The sequence below is a fragment of the Ambystoma mexicanum genome, chromosome 1p (genome assembly GCF_040938575.1).
Source record: "Ambystoma mexicanum isolate Mex_15411 chromosome 1p, UKY_AmexF1_1, whole genome shotgun sequence".
Lineage (NCBI taxonomy): Eukaryota > Metazoa > Chordata > Amphibia > Caudata > Ambystomatidae > Ambystoma > Ambystoma mexicanum.
Window position 1 is genome coordinate 1229593573 of NC_090921.1, and position 20659 is coordinate 1229614231.

The 20659-nt window shown below is 44.8% G+C and overlaps 1 protein-coding gene across 1 annotated transcript in view; it reads left to right on the forward strand.

The window, feature by feature from the left end:
• Positions 1-20659, forward strand: part of LOC138452311 (beta-1,4-galactosyltransferase 3-like) — a 332033-nt gene that overhangs the window by 184695 nt on the left and 126679 nt on the right. Inside the window, exon 4 of the mRNA XM_069604963.1 lies at positions 11046-11233. Coding sequence (XP_069461064.1) covers positions 11046-11233 — 188 coding nt within the window. The remainder of the gene's footprint in view (positions 1-11045; positions 11234-20659) is intronic.

The following is a 20659-nucleotide window of genomic DNA, read 5'->3' on the forward strand; positions in this document are numbered from 1 at the left end:
CATGTGTTACAGGTATACACGGTCATGGCATACAGAATTACATGTATGTGTATGTGTGTGTATATATATATATATATATATATATATATATATATATATATATATATATATATATATACACACACATGTAATTCTATATGCCATGACCTTGTACACCTGTAACACATGCAACTGTCACACACACACACACACACACACTGTGCATACCAAGAGTCAGCTTGACGGTCCGTGGTAATAAAGGTATGGTGAAATGTTATCATCTCAGCTAGCCATTTAATAGACTTCTGAAGTTTGAGAATGAGTTGGTAGTTTTCAAGGAAAGAGGGGAGTGATTTAGTGGACCACAAAATCGTTTCCCAACACCTCTCCACAGCAGCCCACTTCTTTCCCAAAGCCATAGCCTGGATTGAGTCCTTCCTATCCAACCGGACTGACAGACTTCTCTACAACTGCAGCTGCTGCCCCTCCAGCCCCAGTCACCTGTGGAGTTCCCCCAAGGATCTTGCGTCTCCCCAATGCTTTTACATCATAAAACTGAAGAGATACTTAACAGAAGCTTATAATGCATTCCAAAATTACCTTTAATCCATTTTGGAATATGATGCAAAACTTGATCATTTTGTTAACCAGACTGTGAGCGCTGCCAGTGCTGCACAATCGGCTAATTCGTCTAGGACCTCTGAACTTTGACTCGTCTTGCACACAATTTCAAGCATTGTAATTCTTACTAAAGTCTCTGATCAAAACATGCAACATGATAAATGCAACAACGACCACACATTCCCACATGCTCGCCCAAATCCTTGACAAGGACTTTACAATTGAAGTGCTCCCTACACCTTTGCTTGCTTCTACAGTGAATAGTACCAACGTGGTTAAAACAGTTAATTTTACTTCCAGTGACGCCACGAATGGCCTTAGGAATTGTGAACCATGTGATCCATATGCACCTGTGGTCTTTGGCAGGACTATCTCAGACCCTTTAAGTTATTTCCAACTCTAGTATTCTCTCTAGGGGTAGCCAAAAGAAACAAAACCTCAACGGGCATAAAATAAAGTTATGGGTTTAACAAAACGCACGTGGGTCTAGCTAAGAACTGTGCCAAACAATTTCCTGACTCTTGTCATCACCCACCCTCCGTCCATTACTTAGACTTTGAATGTTGAATCTAACAAGTCTTTGGATGATTCCACACGGGGCCTAAAATGAGGAGAACAAGATCAAAAAAGGAAAAGGGGGGGGGGGTCTGGTGTTGAAAATCGTCTTGTAAAGAAAGTAACTAGCAACACACACCACAAAGGTCAAAAATATTTCCTTTTTTCAGGGCTGTATACACTAATGGTACTAAAATGCTCTATATTAGTTAGAAGATATTCATCAATGGTTCGATTTTGAAGTATCTGCTCTTCCATTGACTAGAATTGTGTGTAATAATTTGCTGACAGGGTTTGAAAGGGATTTCCACCTCCATTAACCACAGTAGTAAGTGTACCCCCCAGAAAATGTTGTAACTAAGGTGATGAAAATAATACATTTGATCCAAAGTGTGTGTTCTTTGGTAGAGTGGCTGCTGTTGACCCTAAAATGTCCCATAGTACATCTGACATTCCTGTTAAGGAGGGGACTGGCTTTTATACAATTTGCAGAAGTGTAATTAGAATTCAGAGCTTGTTTTATCAACACAATGTTTAAGTGTTACACCATTCTTCCTTTTTGGAATTGTCATTGTATGCCACATTTGCGGGTCCCTGATAACTGATCTTTTTAGGATCCTAGTTCATTTTTCCAAGACTGAACTATTGACTTTGTACAGCAAGGCGAGGTACATTTGTATAGCTTGTGGTATGAATATTCTATTAAGAATATCTCTGAAACTGAGGGGGGGGGGCTGGGAAAACTTGTTGACAAAGCTGGACTGGCTACTCCAAATTGGCGACCTTAGGGCTGATTAATGCATAAGCATATACGCAGCCTCCTTAATAGATCTAGGGTTGCAACTGATGCCAATGGTACTAGATCGGTACATTTGATTGAGAACCCTCCTGTACAGGAAATGAGCAAGCCCACCGATTGGTCCTGGCTGTCTAGTTTCTTGCCATACAACTGTGTTAAACGGCCCTGACGCCCTTTTAAATTGCTCTTGTGGAATACTGAAGGATTTGTTTGAGGAAGGCAGTCTGCTCAACAATCTAGATTTATTTAGTGTAAGTGTATTACAAGAAACCTGGCCAACCAATGATGTTCTGATGGTAGGGTTACTGTTCAGAAGTTGTCCATTCAAGGTCCACTGGGTCACCCCAAGTCAGTTGTAATGCATCCTTTTGCTTGACCAACCTTAACATCCATTCTGACTTTGTTTTGGCAGGTTTATTAACTGGTAACATGGACGATGGGCAACTGCTTAAGACACTTATCAACATATGACTTTCCTGGTTTGACTCACAATAGAAAAATTGCAACATACTGTCTGATCTCAAGGTTGTTTTCGTTAATGTAGGTTGAGAGCTTGTCGAGTTGACGTTGCAGACCGACCTGAGTGAGATCAAGTAGTATCAGGTCGTCTGCATACAGAAGTCTGGGGACCCTTGTCGTGCCTATTTTTAGTGGAAATTACCTGATCTTGCTTTGGCTGTCTTTGAAATCTCCTAGAAAGGATATAAACAGGGCTGGTGCCAGAGGGCAACTTTGCTTCACTCCATGGAAGGTCGATATAGAGTTCGAAAGTAGGCCTTGATTGTTTAGACAGACCTTTATGCTGGTGTTGGTGTGGAGACTGATTATGGGTTCCAGAATGCTTTCCGGACAATGCCATGTCCTAAGTTTAGACCACAATTTCGGTATATCCACTCTGTCGAAAGCTTGGGACAAGTCGACAAATGCTAGAAAAATCTGAGGTGCTCCAGTCACGACTCTTTCCTTAAATAGATTCAAGCACATTATGTTGGCACTGGTGCTCGCGTTTTTCTGGAATCCTGTTTGCAAGTCATCGGAGCACAAGGAGGTGAAAGCCCATTTCCGGAAATGTGACAGAAGGATTGAGGCAAAAACCTTTCCGATGACGTCAAGAAGGGCTAATGGCCGATAGTTCAAGGGATCTTCTCTGGCTCCTTTTTTGAAGATCGGGACGATCACCGCTTTTGTCCACGAATCCGGAATTGTTCTTCTTTCTCTACAGACTTTGAAAATTGAACTGATGAGATTAGACCACTCGTCTGGGTGTTTTAAATCGCAATTCGCGAGCCCGTTGGGCCCGGGTTCTCTTGACGACTTCAATTTCATTATTATGGATTTAATATCATCGTCGTCAGTCTGGTCGACCCAGACTGGGTCCTTTGGTCATATGATTTCATCGTCGTTGCCTTCTGCTGATTCAAACAAATTCAGGAAATGTGTGGTCCATTTTTCTTCCGACACTGGATTAATCATGTGCGAATTTGGGAGCTTATTCAGTTTGTTGATAAGCGACCATAAGTCACAGGATTTTTTTGTTGGAGAGAACCTCCAGCATCTCTTCGGCATCTGATTAGTATAGGAGTATCTCAGCCATTGCTTGTAGTTTCTTGTTTCTACTTTAAGGGTTTCCCAATGTATTGGTAGATTCGAGGTTACTGTCCCTCTTTTTAGTTTTCTTAAAAGTTTGCGTTTGGCAAACAGGGTCGCATTATACTCATGGGTGTGCTGGTTACTTTGGTTGTTGAAGTTCTTCCTGGGTTTTTCGAATGCAAGAAGAAGTGGAATATAGCGATCTGGCCAAACCGTTTTGCAAAGCGGGGTCAGACATTAGGCTGGTAAATTGATCTGTAAGCTTGCAGACATCTGCAGCAATCGTGCAGAGATGAGTTTGTTGCAAGTTTGTCTCAGTTAGTGGTTCATAGAATTGCAAATTGCTCACTTTGTTTCTGCATGTAAGATTCAGTAAATTATGGTCACTATGCTTTGTTTTAATAACGTTGAATGAGACTTTGTTGAAATACACAGGTTCTGACACAAAGATGTAGTCAAGAGTGGTTGATGACATGCCAGGTTCCCAGGTTGGTATCAAGGCATATAAATCTGTTGTAGTGGCGGAATTGAAAAGATTTCGGGAATTCATAATTGCGCTCCACGCAAGTCCCCTATTTAAGGCAGAAGAGTTAATATGTTCTTTTCTTTCAGGCGAACTGGATATTGAGCAATTCGCAATGAGGTCCCTGCAGATCAAAATGTTAGAAGATTTGTATTTGATTGCGATTTCATCGATTTATGCTGGTCACTTTCTCGCACATGTTCACTGATTATATTACAGTATCTGGAAAGTCTGCCTCTCACCATCGACTACGCCTTTGCCTCAACTCCTCTATTTCATCGAGAATAATCACCCCAGGAGAAGAAAGTGACAATTTCCCCTTATAGGTTTTGATGGACACCAAAATTAACTCTAGTCTTTTGATAAGTCTGGTTAATTATGCCTACATTGAGGTAGAATCAGAATAAACTGGAATCCTTCTAATTTCCAAGTAGTTAATCAATTTCTTGGGCCTGCAGCCTTTTAGAGTCCCATGCAAACATCATGGAGTTTTGCTTAACAAGCATGAATGCCTTTACCATCATCGACCGCCATATACATACTTTGTTACAGGGACTGAAAGATCGGATTCCAAAACGGACAAAGATGCACAAGTATGTCCTGGAAGTCTATCTTATGGTGATCTCTTGGATCCTATTGCGTTTACCCACTTCTAATCCTATGAAGTCCATTTGTGTTATTCACAAACATAAATACAATAAAAATATGAGAATCTAAAAAGGCTCTAAAAGGACCAGCAGAATATTCGTGCCCAAAATCATGTATGCGCTGTTCTGGCTAGCCATAAAAGAGCTAGAAGAAATATCTATTCCTCTTGGCTTAAGCAACATAAAAATATTAAGAAACCTGAGATGGCTTCTTCCGTTAAGCCAACTTTTTCGGCAACTGGTCAGACACCACGTAGCATCTTCTGATACTATGTCAATGTTAATATGGAGGACTAGGAGACCTTCATTAAATCTAACATTGGAAAGGAGTCTATTACTTCATTTGATCAAGCTCTCACAGAAGCAACATGGGATTTTTCTTTGACTACCCTTGGTTTAATTAATGTTCTAAAAACTCTGAAAAATTCACAAGCCCCGGGACCTGATGGTATATGTAATGCCTTTATTAAACTCGAGTCAGCATGGTAGGCTCATCTGTTATTTTTCTTATTTGAAGCCATTGGCTATACTAACAAACTTCCTCTCACTTGATATGAAAGCATCCATGTGCACAAATGGTTCAAGACAGGACAAAAACTAGAGGCTACTCGCCATGTTGGACGCTCCCGCAAAAATATTTGCCAGCGTGCTTTTGCTTGAGCTAAATACATGGGCAGAGGAAGCTGCGATCATCACTTTATACCAAACTGGTTTTCATAACGGTGCAGGTACCTTGACCAACATATTGACCTTGCTCAATTTGAAAGAATATTCATGGGCCACGAGAGGTCAGTGCATCTACACTGTTATTGACTTCAGCGCTGCCTTCCATACAGTCTGTCGTGAGATCTTATGGCAAAAACGTACTAATGCCGATTCTCTTATGTCTAGTTAAAATGCTTATTGTTTTATAAATAGACACTAAAGTCAAAATGAGCAACAACGGGCTGTAAAGTTACACATGTTGACTTTAAACAGGAATGCATCCTTGCCTCTACATTATATAATGTATACCTCTGGGATTTAACCAAAGGTTTCAGCTCAAGCAACGCTTTGCCTCCCAGACTGAGCACCTCTAAGATTCCCCGACTTGAGTATGTGTATGATCTTGTCCTGTTGATTATACATCTAGTGGCCTGCAATGCGCTTTAGATTGATCTGCTATACCGATCTAAATGGACTCTCCATTAATATCTCTAAAACTAAGTTTCTGATGCTTGTGAATCTGCTTAGAATCCCATGCTGTGCATATAGTCCGACATCTAGTGGAAATCGCAGAGTATTGCATCTTTCTTTCGAAGATCGAAAGGGGACGTTGACATGGGTGTTAATATAGCACTATCCCATACGTGACGTGCAGTGTTCTCAATCTCTCGCGCGTCGAGGTTCCTATGGTCTCCTATGCAGAGCTTGCAAGAGTTTTATATTGATAAGTTTGTCCCCACGACCTACAGCCGTCTAGTCTCCCGACTAATCATCTCAACGACTGCCTCGTGGCTTTCCTGCCACCAAAGACCGCTACACCTGCTCAGTGACACAAGACTGTTTAAAGTTGGCCTACTAATAAGTCTGAAGCAAAGGAGGAACATTGCAACAATAGACAATCAAGAGAAGGGACATTCTCCTAGCCTTATTTTGGTAGAATAATGGTCAGGGTAGTTGGAACTAGTTTTTGGACAGCTGACCTTTTCAATTGACGACTTCCTGATGAGACTCGTTATTTATATAAGCAATAGGGTAAGTTGGGCATTTTTCTTTTCATTTACTAAATGGCGTGTGAAAATGACAACCCAGTGTCCGCATCCTCCTTCTGACCTGCCCCACGACCTCATGTGATTAGCCCGGTGAGGCCCTGTTCATCTGCCTGCTCTCAGAAGACTGGTTGGTGCATTGACTGACTATTGCACTATGGAACTAGCTAGTCGCAACTTCGTCGCGAGGTTGCATGCTCTAAGAGCCCCAAAGGTGTACCTGGACTGACCATCTCCCTTTTGGGTTACTTCACCAGAATAGTCGCCGTCCCATGTTCAATCCCGGAACTTTGGTGGTTTCCAGCTTGTGCCATAAGTTGCCTTCTCCCGAAACTTCAGCTTCCTAGCATCAAAGAACCCCGTCTTGGAGTTGCTTCTTTGACGGCGACTGGAAAACACCTGTCGACACCTGCAAACTGTGATCGTAGTTGGGGCAAACATCTGCATTTAATCGACACGCCTTGTATCTTGCAGTTGCACCTGACCGGAAGAGCACTCGAACTTGCAACACCAGGGTACCTCTGACCCAAAAAAAAGGATGGAATCCCATGCAACCAGCAGAGGGGTTGGGGTGGGGGGGTTGTGGCCCTTGTCTCCCATATCCGTCTCACCTGCCGTTTGGTTGTTGCATCTGTGCCCAGTAACCTGCCCCTGGGTTAGCCTTGCGTCTGGAAGAGTGGAGAACTTACCCATCTTCTGACAAGTACTTGTTGAACTTCAAAATAGTTCTGAACTGTTTTTGAATCCCCACCACAAGCCCATTGCATCCCTGTAGCGGATACCTTGTGTGGGAACCTGTGACTTTTGTGCACTAGGCCCCCATGCATCATAGGGCTGGACTTCTTATGGTGGGGATTGTATTTGTGACTGGTTCTCACTATTTTTCTCACATCCGAGTAATACCTAGTTAGTTATCTTCTGATGTATTGTAAGTGAACTTACTGCTTAATGCATATATTTGTGTTCTATCGTTTTGTGTGGTAACCTGCTAGTTTAATTTCTTGGTGTGTTTTTGAAGTCTGAAATAAGTACCTATTTTTATAACTGGCTGTCTAATCTTAATGTCATATTCCGTGAGGACTCATTGGGGGCCCTGACCCCACTTGGGCCCTCTTGAGACTAAGCCTGGACTACTGTCGACTAGGCCTTGATTGGTTTCTGGCTAAAATCGGAGTCTCCCTGTTCACCATAACTAGGGTGGCCGCCTAAAATCTCTCCACCAGAGTTCATTTTAGAAATCATCTCAACAAGGTGCAGAATAGGCACTCATAGACATGTTGGCTGCAGATTCACAGCAATCTAAAAAAAGGTCAAACTACTGCCATACCCTCCTTATGGTTAGGGTGATCCATAACTATACGGAGGGGATGATGATGATGAGATCAGAGGCAATACACTCCAGGTGAGGAGTAGTTTGTCAACCCCAGAGACTATTAGATGGTGCCACCATACGTAGAGCTATCTGTAAAGTCCTCTCCTACAGGGTACCACTTGCAGTATGCAGATTACTTAAAAGTGCTGCAGGGCACTTTGGTATTGAGGCCCAAGAGTCTGAGGACCTGGATGTTATAGAAGATGTCCTGGTAGAAAGTTTACCATTGTATCCCACCACTAAAGCCTGTTAAAATATGCATAACTAGAAGCCTTTTCCATGTGATACTCTGTGTACCCGTGGTCACCAGCCGCAGATTCACTAAAGGCACAAGTTGGTGACCCCCACCCCCCCCCAAACTTGCATACTCCAATGTGGAACAGCGAAACCTCTGGCGAGGTATCCCACGAGAGAGCTAGTCAGACCACCTGGTGTCTAGGGACCACTTACAAATGCTCTGAAGGGCTGGACCCTCTAGAAGTTGCTGAGACTAGTTGGTCCCACTAGTCCAAGGGCTGAAGCACCACAGTCTTTGGAGATCAGGCAGAGGAGCAGGGCTTCACCTGGCAGGCTATTACAAGGGATGCTTGGCCACTTCAGGAGTAGTCTTCAAATCGTCAGCATGCTGCTCTTCTTTGAGGGATTCTTGGCTCCAACGTAGATCTGAGGAAATGGCTGCAAAGGTCCTCATTGAATCCAAAATCCGAGCTGGAAGTGGGTCCAAGCCCATGAATGGTAAGGATCTGCAATATTCCAACGGCCTGGTTTTATGTTCTTCCCACACCCAGACTTTCCAGCATCAGGGATGTCGAATTGAGCTATACACAGTTCCCACCCCCTTCCGGACACACACACACACACACACACACACACTAGTAGGTGAAAGCTGCAGCCTTCCCCTGCAAGTGCATGTCCTTATAAGGGATTTCCTGATCTGGCAAGGCAAGAGGAAGGCCAAACTACAATATGACCAATGGCTTGTCTCTAGGCTCATATGAAAGTGACCAAAAATCCCATGTGTAAAAAGGTAGGGTGTTACAAAATGATCCCCATTGCACTGCTCTGTAAGGTTCTGTGTTCAATGTAAAAAGTACAAGCATTGAAAAGGGAAACCTAGATTCCCAGTACTGCTAGTGTGAAGGAATGATCAGTTTCCCCATACCAATGAGCAAAATGCAAGAGAAGTGGAGCTGAAGGAGTCCCTTAAACAAAATAAAAAATTAGGACAGGATAAAAACAGAGGTAAAAGAATGGGGTTCCATGGGAAACCATGGAGGGAAAGTTGCAAAAAGAATATCTGTCCTGAAAGGTATTCGGTATGGTCATTTCTCTGGTGTGTTCTAAAGCCCTTTTCCCTGACAAAACACATGCTTATAAACATATGTTGGCACCGTTTATGGAGTCTGATTTTGACCACTTCCTGATGAACTTTCACTTTAGTGATAATTGTTTGCATAGCTTTACTCTTGGGGGGATCACTCAATCAGCCTTCCGTGTAAAACTTGGTTTTGTGTGCAGCACATCCAGTGTCGTCATTGTGCACTTTGAAGTCCTTGTTTGTTTGGGAAGTCCTTGGGTGTTTGGGATGTAATTCCACATGATTGGGATGTGGATCTCATTCTAAGGCCTGTCCTTTTGTTGCTGAACTCTGCGTGTTCTCTTTGTTAGTTTGCATGCATGTGGCCATCTTAGAGACCTATTGAAATATTCATGCAGAAAGCAAGCCATTATTAGAAAACCTATAAATTGCTCTGGTTTTGGACTTTTATATGGTCTCCATCCATCACGATTCAATCTAGCAGTTTTACAAATCAATATGGCCCCTTTGCAAGTATTACAAGCCACTGCACACATTGCCGAATGGCAACATTTCATTTATGTTCCTGGGTTCTAATCATAGTGCCCTTTGCTTGGCCTATTTGCGTTGTATGCACTGTTGGAGGTTTTGCTTGGCGTTACACTCTGTGTGCACACATCCTTTCTATAGGTTATTTTTGCATTTTTTTTTTTGCAGACGCGGTCTGCTCAGTGACATCTGAATGTGGTACTTACACTCTTTGATGTATACGGCATGTGCACTCCTACCTTAATCTGACCTAGAGGCGAATGTCACGTTGGCTATTAAATCAGCTAGGATAGCATGTGAACCACATGCTGTATGCTGGCAAATATCGCCTCACAGCTCATTGTCGGATTTACATCTTAATTGAATTTGTGCTGGGATTGAACTACGTCTCCTGAGGAATAAGCCTTCCACAATTTCAATTTGTCTAGAGCCCTGGTCATTTCTTTGACACACTTGGTGGTATAAATCCTTATGGTAAACCTTCCAACGCTACCACCGACGAGTGTATACTGTGTATTTCCTGATTCATCATGCTTCTTTTCTGTTCTACTCATAATTTTTTTTTTAAACTTCTGTTTACCTTCATATAAGCGACTTAATTTACAGACATTTTAGGTTTTCTAATTCAATTGTTTGTAAGGGGATTTACCAGCAATGTCCCATTTTGGCTTCAATCACTTAAGCAATAAATCCCTCACTGGGCGGACAATCAACGGTAATGCCCCGGTGCCATAGTTTATGTCCTAGACAGTGTTTCCAGTCCTTCTGCTCCTGATGAGGAGAAGAAGGTAAGTGGAGGGAAGGGAAATTTGGGTAGGGGAGAGGGAAGCACTTATTCACTGACGGGGGAAAATGGTGGCCTCCAGCCGTGAGGCGACTTGGAGCGGGTTGGGGGATTAACGCTAGCAGTTCCCCTCCCATCCCCCCGTTCGAGTCTCCTCATTGGCGGAGAGGCCACCCACCCCCATCCTGCCTTGTACTAATAGTGGTTATGTTGTGAAACGACAGAAAAAAAAGCAAAAAAGATGGCTGCCATGGATTGGGGAGAAGTAGCTTCAAATAATTTTTCACTGAGAAAGACGGGCCATGATGCTCTTTTTAGTAATATTTCTGGTTGATATGATACCAAGAAAGAATATTTATACTAGCTTGAATTTTTTTTTTTACATTCTACTTTGGATGCTCAGTTAAATTGTGACAACTATCAAGAAATGCATTTTGAAGGAATATGTCGCAGTGTCTGGCATTTCAGTTTGATAATTTAATTTGCTTTTATATGTTGAAAATATAATAAGTGCACATTGATATACTGCCTAAACCTTATCAGCCAAAGAATGTATGTTTCTTTGCTTCCCTCTACAGGCTGGGAATTACACATTCAACAGAGCAAAGTTGCTGAATGTTGGCTTCAAAGAAGCAATGAAGGAGGAAGACTGGGATTGTATGTTCTTTCATGATGTGGACCTTATTCCAGAGGATGACCGCAATCTATACACATGTGACAAGTTTCCCAAACACGCCTCTATTGCCATGGACAAGTTTAAATACAAGTAAATATTCGTTTTTTTTGTTATGAATGTTCTTACCTGTGCCAGACACTTATAAATTCAACTTGAAAATGGATTAAAGAGCATAAGTGTAATGGTCATGGGGAAATATTTTGGCATATGGTTCACATTTTCTCAAGTGACCCAATATTTGTTTGTATGGGCTTAAATGTTGATGAGTTTAGCAATCCATTTGCTACTAAGGCATGTTTCCACTCACCATGAAATCATTCCAACTATTCAGCTGCCCAGTGACATGTAGATGTCGCCAACATGCCATTAATCTTTGCTTGGAGAATGTTACTTGTTGGCAAACATTTGAAGGGGTTTGTGTTAGAGAAAAGGACCTTTTTCAAACCTGCATTCTTTCCTAAAATTAACCCACATCACAGCACATGGATCCAGAAGTTGAGTGTAATGGCTTGTTGTGTACTGGTGGTCGCACTAGCAAGGCTCAATTATATGGACACAATTCATTTTAAAGCAAACTTTGTTTCAGGCTACGGATCCACCGTCTCACACTGTTCGGGTACCCCAGAAATGAGGGGAAGATCTCATGTGGTGTTCGAATCAGAATAACCTGATAGATGGGGCATCTTTCTCAGAACCAGTCACTCCTGTTACCATCATCACTGACTCCTCCCTGCTAGACTGGGGACCGACAAACACTTGGAAGGGTTTGACCTGTGTTCCTCCATGGAGAGAAAGGAACTTATAAACCTTCTAGAGTTCTCAGCAATTTGTGTGGCCTTAAATGCCTTTCAAGCGAACATCGAGAACAAGGTAGTATGTATCCGGACAGGCATGTTGTATCAATGTTCTAAGTGAACAATTGGGGAGGAACCCGGTCTTGGCGGTACAGATGTGGAAACGGGCAATTCAAAGGGCAATAAGGCTACAAGGATGTATATATTCTGGGTCTGGAGAACTCGGCAGCAGACTCCCTCAGTGGGACGTCACTCAGCCTATTCTGACCTCTTACGACCTTGCACCCTTCCCTGGAGGCTATTCGACTGGAGACTCGGCCTGAAACACAGGATTGGTAGAGTTTAACTCCCTATTGTCTCTGTGTGCTTGAACCCCTTCTTCCCCGGGGTCCAACCCTTCCCTTTGATCCACAGCTCACCTTGTTTTCTTGGATAGTGTGCTCTCCGTCCTGCTTTCAGCGCAGGGGCACGTTGATTGATGCGGGCTTGTTGCTGCCTAGTTACTTCACTGGCAAGAGTCCGACAGGTAAGTATAATGAGTCTTTCAAACAGTTCTCTAACTTCGTTCCTTCCTTAGATGATGGCCGGCGTCCGGGGATGGCGGCGTGCTGCTGAGATGAGTAGCGCTGAAGGTGAGTGAGAGTGAGGGTGCGATGCGCGATGCACCCTTTCATATTTGTATTGAACGGAGTTATTTTTCTGTGTCTTTTAGGTGCCACAACTTTTTCAGCGTGGATGCTGGTTATGAAGAACAAATACGGTGAGTAAGCGCGGTATGCGGCACCTCTAGATGTTGCCACGCTAACCTGGAGTATCTTTTCCCTCTTGCAGATGGATGAGAAGTTACGGAGAAAGAGTTCCCCCAGAGCGGCTGGGATTCAGGTAAGAGCTTGAAGCTCGTACAGTATTTAAAAATAAGCGAAGATTTGCAGAATGCTTACTAATGCCTTTTTTCTGTTCTTTTCCCTTTTCCTTAGGAAGCGGCGTGCCGGGATGGGAATGACACCCCCCCGAAGATGCCCGCAGAACAGAAGGAGCAATGAATGATGGGCAGAAGCACCGCAAGGTAAGGCTGTTCCTAACTGTGTTCTTGCAGGAACTGAGCGCATAAGAAAGATGCAGGCCTATTAGAGACTGATCCGAACACGGTGAGTGTCACACTGCAGGTGCAGAAAATGCAAGGCAAGTTTCTCAGCATGGGCGTGGCTTAAATAGTCTCTGGGTATCCCAGGTGTCTCTGGGCTGAACCACACCCAAAAGACTAGACCGCACATGCATCCATCTTGTTCCCATCAATGTACTACAAGTCCAAACCCCTATGTTATCCTATGGGAGTGAGTGAGTCTGGTGCCACAAGCGCCAAGTCTGACTCCAAGTGGGTCTTTGGAGGGATGGAGAGGCCCTTGAGGGCCATGTAGGTGATCGTGGCCTGGCTCCAGCCTGACATCTTGGAGGGCTGGGGACATGAGGGGCAGGAATCATGACACTCAGTTGCCTCACGACTGCAAATCACGAATGGGAATTGGAACAACAAAATCCTCAGATTGATTTTTTTTTTTTTTTTGTGTGACTGGGGAAACTCCCCAGATCAACCGTTTTGAAACAAATGGCAACAAGAGACTTCCTTTTTTGTTAATCTGCGTAATCACATGCTGTACATATGGTCAGACATCCAGTGGTAACCACAGAGTATTGCATCTTGTCTTTCGAGGATCGAAAAGGGACGTCGGCATAGGCGTGTCTGTAACACTATCCCCAACGCGATGTGTAGTGTACCAAAAATCCTTCACGCGCCGATGTCCCCCAGATTGTTATTTTTTTCCACCCAGATTACTGGTCGCCCTAAAGTGGAGTTCTTACATAGAGATAGCATTATTGTCATTCCCATTAAGTCACTTCTACTGTTGAATCCTGTGAAACAACGCCGAAGACTGCTGTGGACTTTCGAAGCCTGTTGATCCCGGCGACCTTCACAGTAGGGAGAGTGAGGTCGGGGTGGACATATCCTTTACAAGTATGACTCTCCTCTTTCACCCTCTCTGTTCCCTGGGTTTCATCCTCGCTCAAATTCTTTCGCTATGGAAAAGACGCCATTTAGGTTTTGTCAAATATCCTTGGCAAGATGAGCACGCTTGGTGCAACAATTGTCTGCCCCTCGACCACAAAGAAGCGAGTTGCGTGGCCTGTAGACTCCTGCGTCCTTAGACGCTTAAGGAGTGCTGCTTAAAGCGGTGGGCAGCCTACAGCATGTCGCAGGCCGAATGTTGACGCACCCCCACCCCCTGCTGTTACAGCCGCCGAAAGTTATGGGGGAATTAGCGGTGACCAGGCCCCGTGTCGGAAGCCATTGACCTGACTGCGGACCACTCTCGGTCCATGAAGCCCGTCTCATCAGGCCTGATGCGAGTCATGCTACGGGGAAAACACCCGGTGACAGGGGCATACACGATCATAAGACCAAACACACAACCCAAGGTTCTGCTTCGGTGACACTGTCGAAGCGTACCAAAGAGCCAAACGGAACCGTCAAACTTCGACAGCCTCTGATCGGCAGCCTTCCCCGCAACCGAAGTCGCGGCTTGCGACTGGGCAATACAAAGTTAAGGGCGATGACCCCAAAAGACTCGCGGACGTCAAAGCGCTCCAGGAGGACGTGCAGACTCTGCTTAAGGGTCGGGTGGCGACGAAATCCACCGCTCAGCCCCCGGTTCACCCACCAGTTCTTCCCGTGGCATCGAAATCTTCTGCTCATCCTCCGGTGGTCCCGGTGGCGTCAAAATCCTCAGCTCAGCCTCCGGTTCAACCGGTAGACAGCCCGGATTCTCCTACCATTGCCAACAGCATCGCCAGGATTACTTCAGCAGTTAGACTGAAGGAGTGGTCGAAGGAGGCGGTGAAACACAAGGAACGGCCGCGAGACGTGTCAAAAGACACCACAAAGCCCGGAACCCCGCCAGGACTAAGTTGAGTCCTGTGCCTTTATCAGGGCACATTAGTGGAAAAATCTCGACGCCACAGGGAAGAACATCTTTCCTCCCCTGAACCCCCCTGGGTCATTCTAATGGACTAGGGAGGAATTTGAAGGATGTATGGACAAATTAGAGAAATGTCTCCTATTCTGATGCCCTTGCTACCAAGAGACCTCAAGTAGACGTTCCTTCTACCCCTGTATCTAAGCTTGGAAGGACCTTGGAGGAGGAGGATCCACATGAAGAGTTTACTTGTGTCCTCACAGATGAGGATGTTATGGACATTTACGACCAGGATGAAGATGGCATCTTTCTGGAAAACTACAATGTGGATGATCAAACTGGTTTTATGGACAATTGGGAGGACAGCCGTCAGGTTAATGCTCAGCCCTGGACGTCCCCTACTCCCACCCAGGACCCTGATGTTCTATGCTTAGATTCCGCCCCCCGTCCACTCCGGCTCGGCAAGCCTCACCAGTGGACGATAGGATGAAAGTCAATGCTATTGTGAAGAAGGCAGCTGAGCATTTTCAAATCGCCACTCAAGAGGCCTTACCAGGCTCCGATTTTGTTGAGGATATACTCGAAGTAAAACCTCTGGCCAGTCAATCCATCCCCTTGTTGAACTCCATCAAGAGGAGGTTGGCACCTTCTTTGACACCGGCCCAGACCAGGGCAGTAAACCCTAGGGTGGAGAAACTGTTTCGGTCACCTCCAACCGACTCTGCCTATATCAAGGGTCATGCCATTCCGGATTCATTAGTGGTTACCACCACTAGGAAACGGGCTGGTGTTTCCCCTGTCTACAGGAGAAGCACCACCCGATAAGGAATCCAAGAGACTTTATGCACTTGGGAAAAGAATGACGGCTGCTGCATTTACCACACGTATAACCATTAAAACCAGGCTATTGGCCAGCTATGCGGATGTCCAGTGGAACCGTCTACAAGAAGGCCTCCAGGAAGTCTCAAAACCTGCAAGGACCAAGTTGCTCGCCATAGTTTCCGAAGACAAACCGGTAAACCAGAATATGCTCAAAAACACCTTGGACACTGCCAAAATGGCAGCGAGAACACTGGCACAAGGCACCTTGCTCAAGAGACATGCATGGCTAAGGAACTCCAGTTTCAAGCCAGAGACCCAAGCATCTCTAACAAACCCGTTGAGGCAACCTGCAATGGACGATGCTCTTGAAACAGCCAGGAAAGAGCATGATACACTGAAGTCCCTTCAACAGATTACCCAGAAACCCTCTCCTCAAAGAGGAAGCGGCTCCCGCCGGTCTTTTCGCGGGCAATCGCGTTTTTTCCCTAACCCAGTATAATGCAGGAAACAACTGGAATTCGCGACAAGGGTCTAACACCTCTGCCTTTTACACACCCAGAGGACAGCAGTGTGGGAAAGGTAGAGGACCAGGTTCCAACCCCAGAGGTGCCCCAGCCTCTGGTCAGAAATCACCTACGGATCCAGGTCCCCTCCCATGCATCCCCGGTTGGGGGGCGTATAACATCTTTCCTTATCGCATGGGATGGGATAACAGACCAGTGGGTTCTAAAAATGGTCGCCCACAGGTACTGTGTAGAATTTGCCAGACCATCCCAATACAGACCACCAAGATCAAGACGCCTGATGCCGGACCACCTGCAAATCCTAGTTCAAGAGGTACAGACCCCTCTAAGAAAGGACGCCATAGAAGCTGTCCCTATTCTACAGGTAAACAAGGATATTTATTCGGTGTACTTCCTTGTACCCAAAAAGGATCTCACCGTGCGCCCTTTGCTAGACTTGCACCCAGCAAACAAGTTTGTCAAACCTGAAGAGTTTTGTATGGTCACTTTACAGGAAGTAATCCCGCTGTTGAAACAGGGGGATTACATGGCAACACTGGACATTAAAGATGCATACTTTCATATTTCAATGTTGCCAGCGCACAGAAAATACCTAAGGTTCATGATGGAGGACAAGCACTATCAGTTCAAAGTGCTCCCCTTCGGGATTGCCTCAGCACTGAGGGTGTTTACAAAGGTACTGGCAGTAGTGGCAGCACACCTGCACAGACTAAGCGTTTTGGTTTACCCTTACCTCGACGACTGGCTCATAACAGGGGAGTCTTACGAAACATGCCCATTGAACACTCAGAAGACAATAGACCTCTTATTCAGTCTGGGATTCTCCATCAACGAAGAGAAATCCAGCCCAGACCCCAGTCAAGTCAAACAATTCCTGGGGGCTCTAATTTCGGACAAAAGACAGACTCGTCTTCCACCTCCAATGAGAGGGTTCAAAACATGCTGTTTCTGATCCCTCCATATGTAGCCATTCGGGAAGTGACGGTACGCAAGGCCATGCGACTGTTAGGGATGATGGCGTCCTGCATTTACTTCCTCACATGCGTCTGCATCCCATGCAAGAGTGGCTCAACAGCCAGTGGTGTCAGGCCAGCGGACAATGGGAAGATCTGGTAGTTGTCTCGACAGCCCTTGTTCTCTCTCTGCAGTGGTGGTCGAGGGAAAACCTCTTGAAGGGGAAGAACTTCACCACCACAGCAGTAGAAGCCACTCTAACGACTGACGCCTCACTCACAGGGTGGGGGGCTCATCTGCTTCATCAGACGGCCCACGGCGTGTGGTCTCAACAGGTAACATCCAACCACATAAATGTGTTGGCGCTATTAGTGGTATTCAAAGCACTGAAAGCCTTTCAGACTGTTACAAGGGAAGACAATCCTGATCTTAACAGACAGCACCGCAGCCATGAACTACCTGAACAAACAAGGGGGCACACATACTCCAGGGCTATCCAAGCGGTCCCAAAACATTTGCATATGGGCTCTCGGAGGTTCCTGTTGTCCCAACACGTTCCAGGGGAACTCCATCTTCTAGCAGATGTGCTCAGCAGAGATTTCCCACTGCCCGTAGAGTACGAATGGTGACTACACGAAGACATAGTCTCCAACGTTTTTGCAGAATGGGGTTTCCCAGAGATCGACTTGTTTGCAACTCTGGAGAACGCCCAATGCCAAGATTACACCTCCCAGGTACCCACAGAACCGCTCCAAGGGGAACGGGCTCTGGATAACCTGGTCAGGGAAATTTGTTTACGGTTCCCCCCACCCTCTGCCGCCGGCTCCCTTACTCAACAAGATCGTGCACAAGATGCACCAAGAGCCAGTCACCATGATATTGGTGGACCCCATGTCGGCCCGCCAACCCTAGTTCTCTCATCTGATGGAGATGTCCCGCTCACCTCTGTTGAAACTGCCCTCCGTGCACGTCATGTTCTCAGGATAGGGGAGAGCCACTGCACCCATGCCCACAAACTCTGAACTTCACGGCCTGGCTCTTGAGGTCATAGAGTTCTGACAACTTCAACTCCCTCAATGTATGGACATACTCAGGGAGGCAAGAAAACCCAACACCCGTTACTGCTATTCCAGTAAATGGAAACGCTTTATCTGGTGTAATGACAAGGGCGTCAATCCCATTGACTGCTCTCCTACTCGCATTGTATTGTACCTGACCCACTTACTGGATTCAGGCCTGGTTTTCAATTCCCTTAAAGTTCACCTAGCTGCTCTTTCAGCCTACACTACGTCACAGCAAAAGGTGTTATAGTGGAAAATACCGGTTATTAAGGCTTTCATGGAAGGGGTTAAGAGGATTCACCCTCCCATTTCAAAACCAGCTCCTGGATGGGACTTAAATGTGGTTCTGACTAGACTCATTGGGTCCCCCTTTGAGCCTATGCACAAGGCAATTCTAAAGGACCTTACCTATAAGACAGCCTTCCTAGTGGCTATCACTTCTATTAGAAGGATTAGTGAACTACAGGCCCTTTCAGTACTAGATCCTTTCGTTACTGTTCAGAAATAAGGTGGTTCTGCGCACTCGCCCTCGATTTGCGCCTACATTTATTTCCAAGTTCCATGTACGTGAACCAGTCTATAGAACTGCCCACTTGCTTCCAGAACCCCACTAACATGGCCGAAAGGAGCCTACACACGATAGATGTGCGCAGGACAGTCATGTTTTACCTGGAAAGAACAAAACCACTGAGAAAAACAAACCAATTCTTTGTTTCAACGGCAGCGAAGGGGATCCTGTCTCTTAAGTCCGCTATCTCAAGGTGGATAGTCAAATGCATCACACTTAGTTACTCTTGCTAAGAGAGAACTGCCCTTCAAGCCTAGAGCACATTCTACTCGAGGCACTGGGGCTTCCATAGCATTCATTGCAAATGTTCCCCTTGAGTCAATTTGCAAAGCGGCAACCTGGAGTTCTGTACACACCTTTACAAAACACTATTGCCTAGACACTCATTCTAGGTCTGATTCTCAGGTGGGACAAGCAATACTAAGGCATCTTTTCACTACTGTTCCTTCTCACAACCTACCTCCAACTCCGGGTACAGCCCACTAGTCTATGCACAGCATGTGATTCTAAGCAGATTAACAAGCATCAGAAGACATGCATTACTTACCGTAATAGCATTTCTGATGATTGTATCTGCTTAGACTCACAAGCGCCCACCTTCCTCCCTGCTTGAGTGGAAGGAACATAGACGTCTTACTACTGACTCTTTCATGTAATCTCACGTTAGCCTTGGGCTCCCTCGTGGCAGAAAAAATACAATCGGAGGGACCTCGGCGCGTGAGGGATTTTGGGTACACTACACGTCACGTTTGGGATAGTGTTACAAACATGGCTATGCTGACGTCCCCTTTCGATCCTCAAAAGACAAGCTGCAATACTCTACGGTTACCACTGGATGTTGGACCATATGCGCAGCATGTGAATCTAAGCATATACAATCATCAGAAGTGCTATTACGGTAAGTAATGCATGTCGTATGCATCGAGAGAGGTTCTGGTACAGGGCTCTTTAGAAAACGCTCTCAATCTCCTGTAACATTATGACCGCCCTAACCTGTCTGCCGTTGCCGCCGATTCATCGCTTCCTTCTTTTTTTTTTTTTTTTGGATTTCTTTTGATTTTTTTTTTAATTTGTATTGGCTGAATTTAATCAACCCTTCAAATATATAAAAAATGATTAATACAATTACAATAAAAGGCAAAATCATTAAAACAATTACAAGATAGATTATTTCATGTTCCCTTTCAATTATACACACCAGGATAAAAAAAGCAATTCAAATCAATTGAGAAAAAAGAAACCAATACAAGAGAGAATATAGAAAAAAATTGAAAATGGTCAATATTAAAATTCAGCAAGTACATCAAATTTTCACATCAAAAATCGGAATTACAAAACCCTTAATCAATTTAGACAACATTTCTAAATGCACTTGTTTGTCATTAGACAGACAACAATGAGAAATCGACACTTTAAATCTCTAGAAAAACTCTTCCATGTCAAGTATCTCAATGTTTTTTTTTCCCCCTTACATTTCGGTATCTTCAACTCCCTCTTCCAAATTTAAATTGATAAGATAATTGATGGTAGCTATTTGAATGGGCATAGTGTTCAGACCTAATATTATGGACCAACTTTCTTGCTGTGTGATGTTTCCCAGTCGTTTACAATGTCTGCCAAAAAAGATTTCTCTTTGGCTGAAGCACAATGACGCTCAGTAATTATTTGAACTAAAGTTTCACGTGCGTCACCCACTGCGCAAAAACGACATATTTTTTTCAGGAGTCAAAAGTTTTCATTTTGCTTTAAGATCAAGTGTGGTCCATAAGTTAAAGCGTAATCTAAGTATACCACTTCGAAATTTGACTGAGGCACAACGTA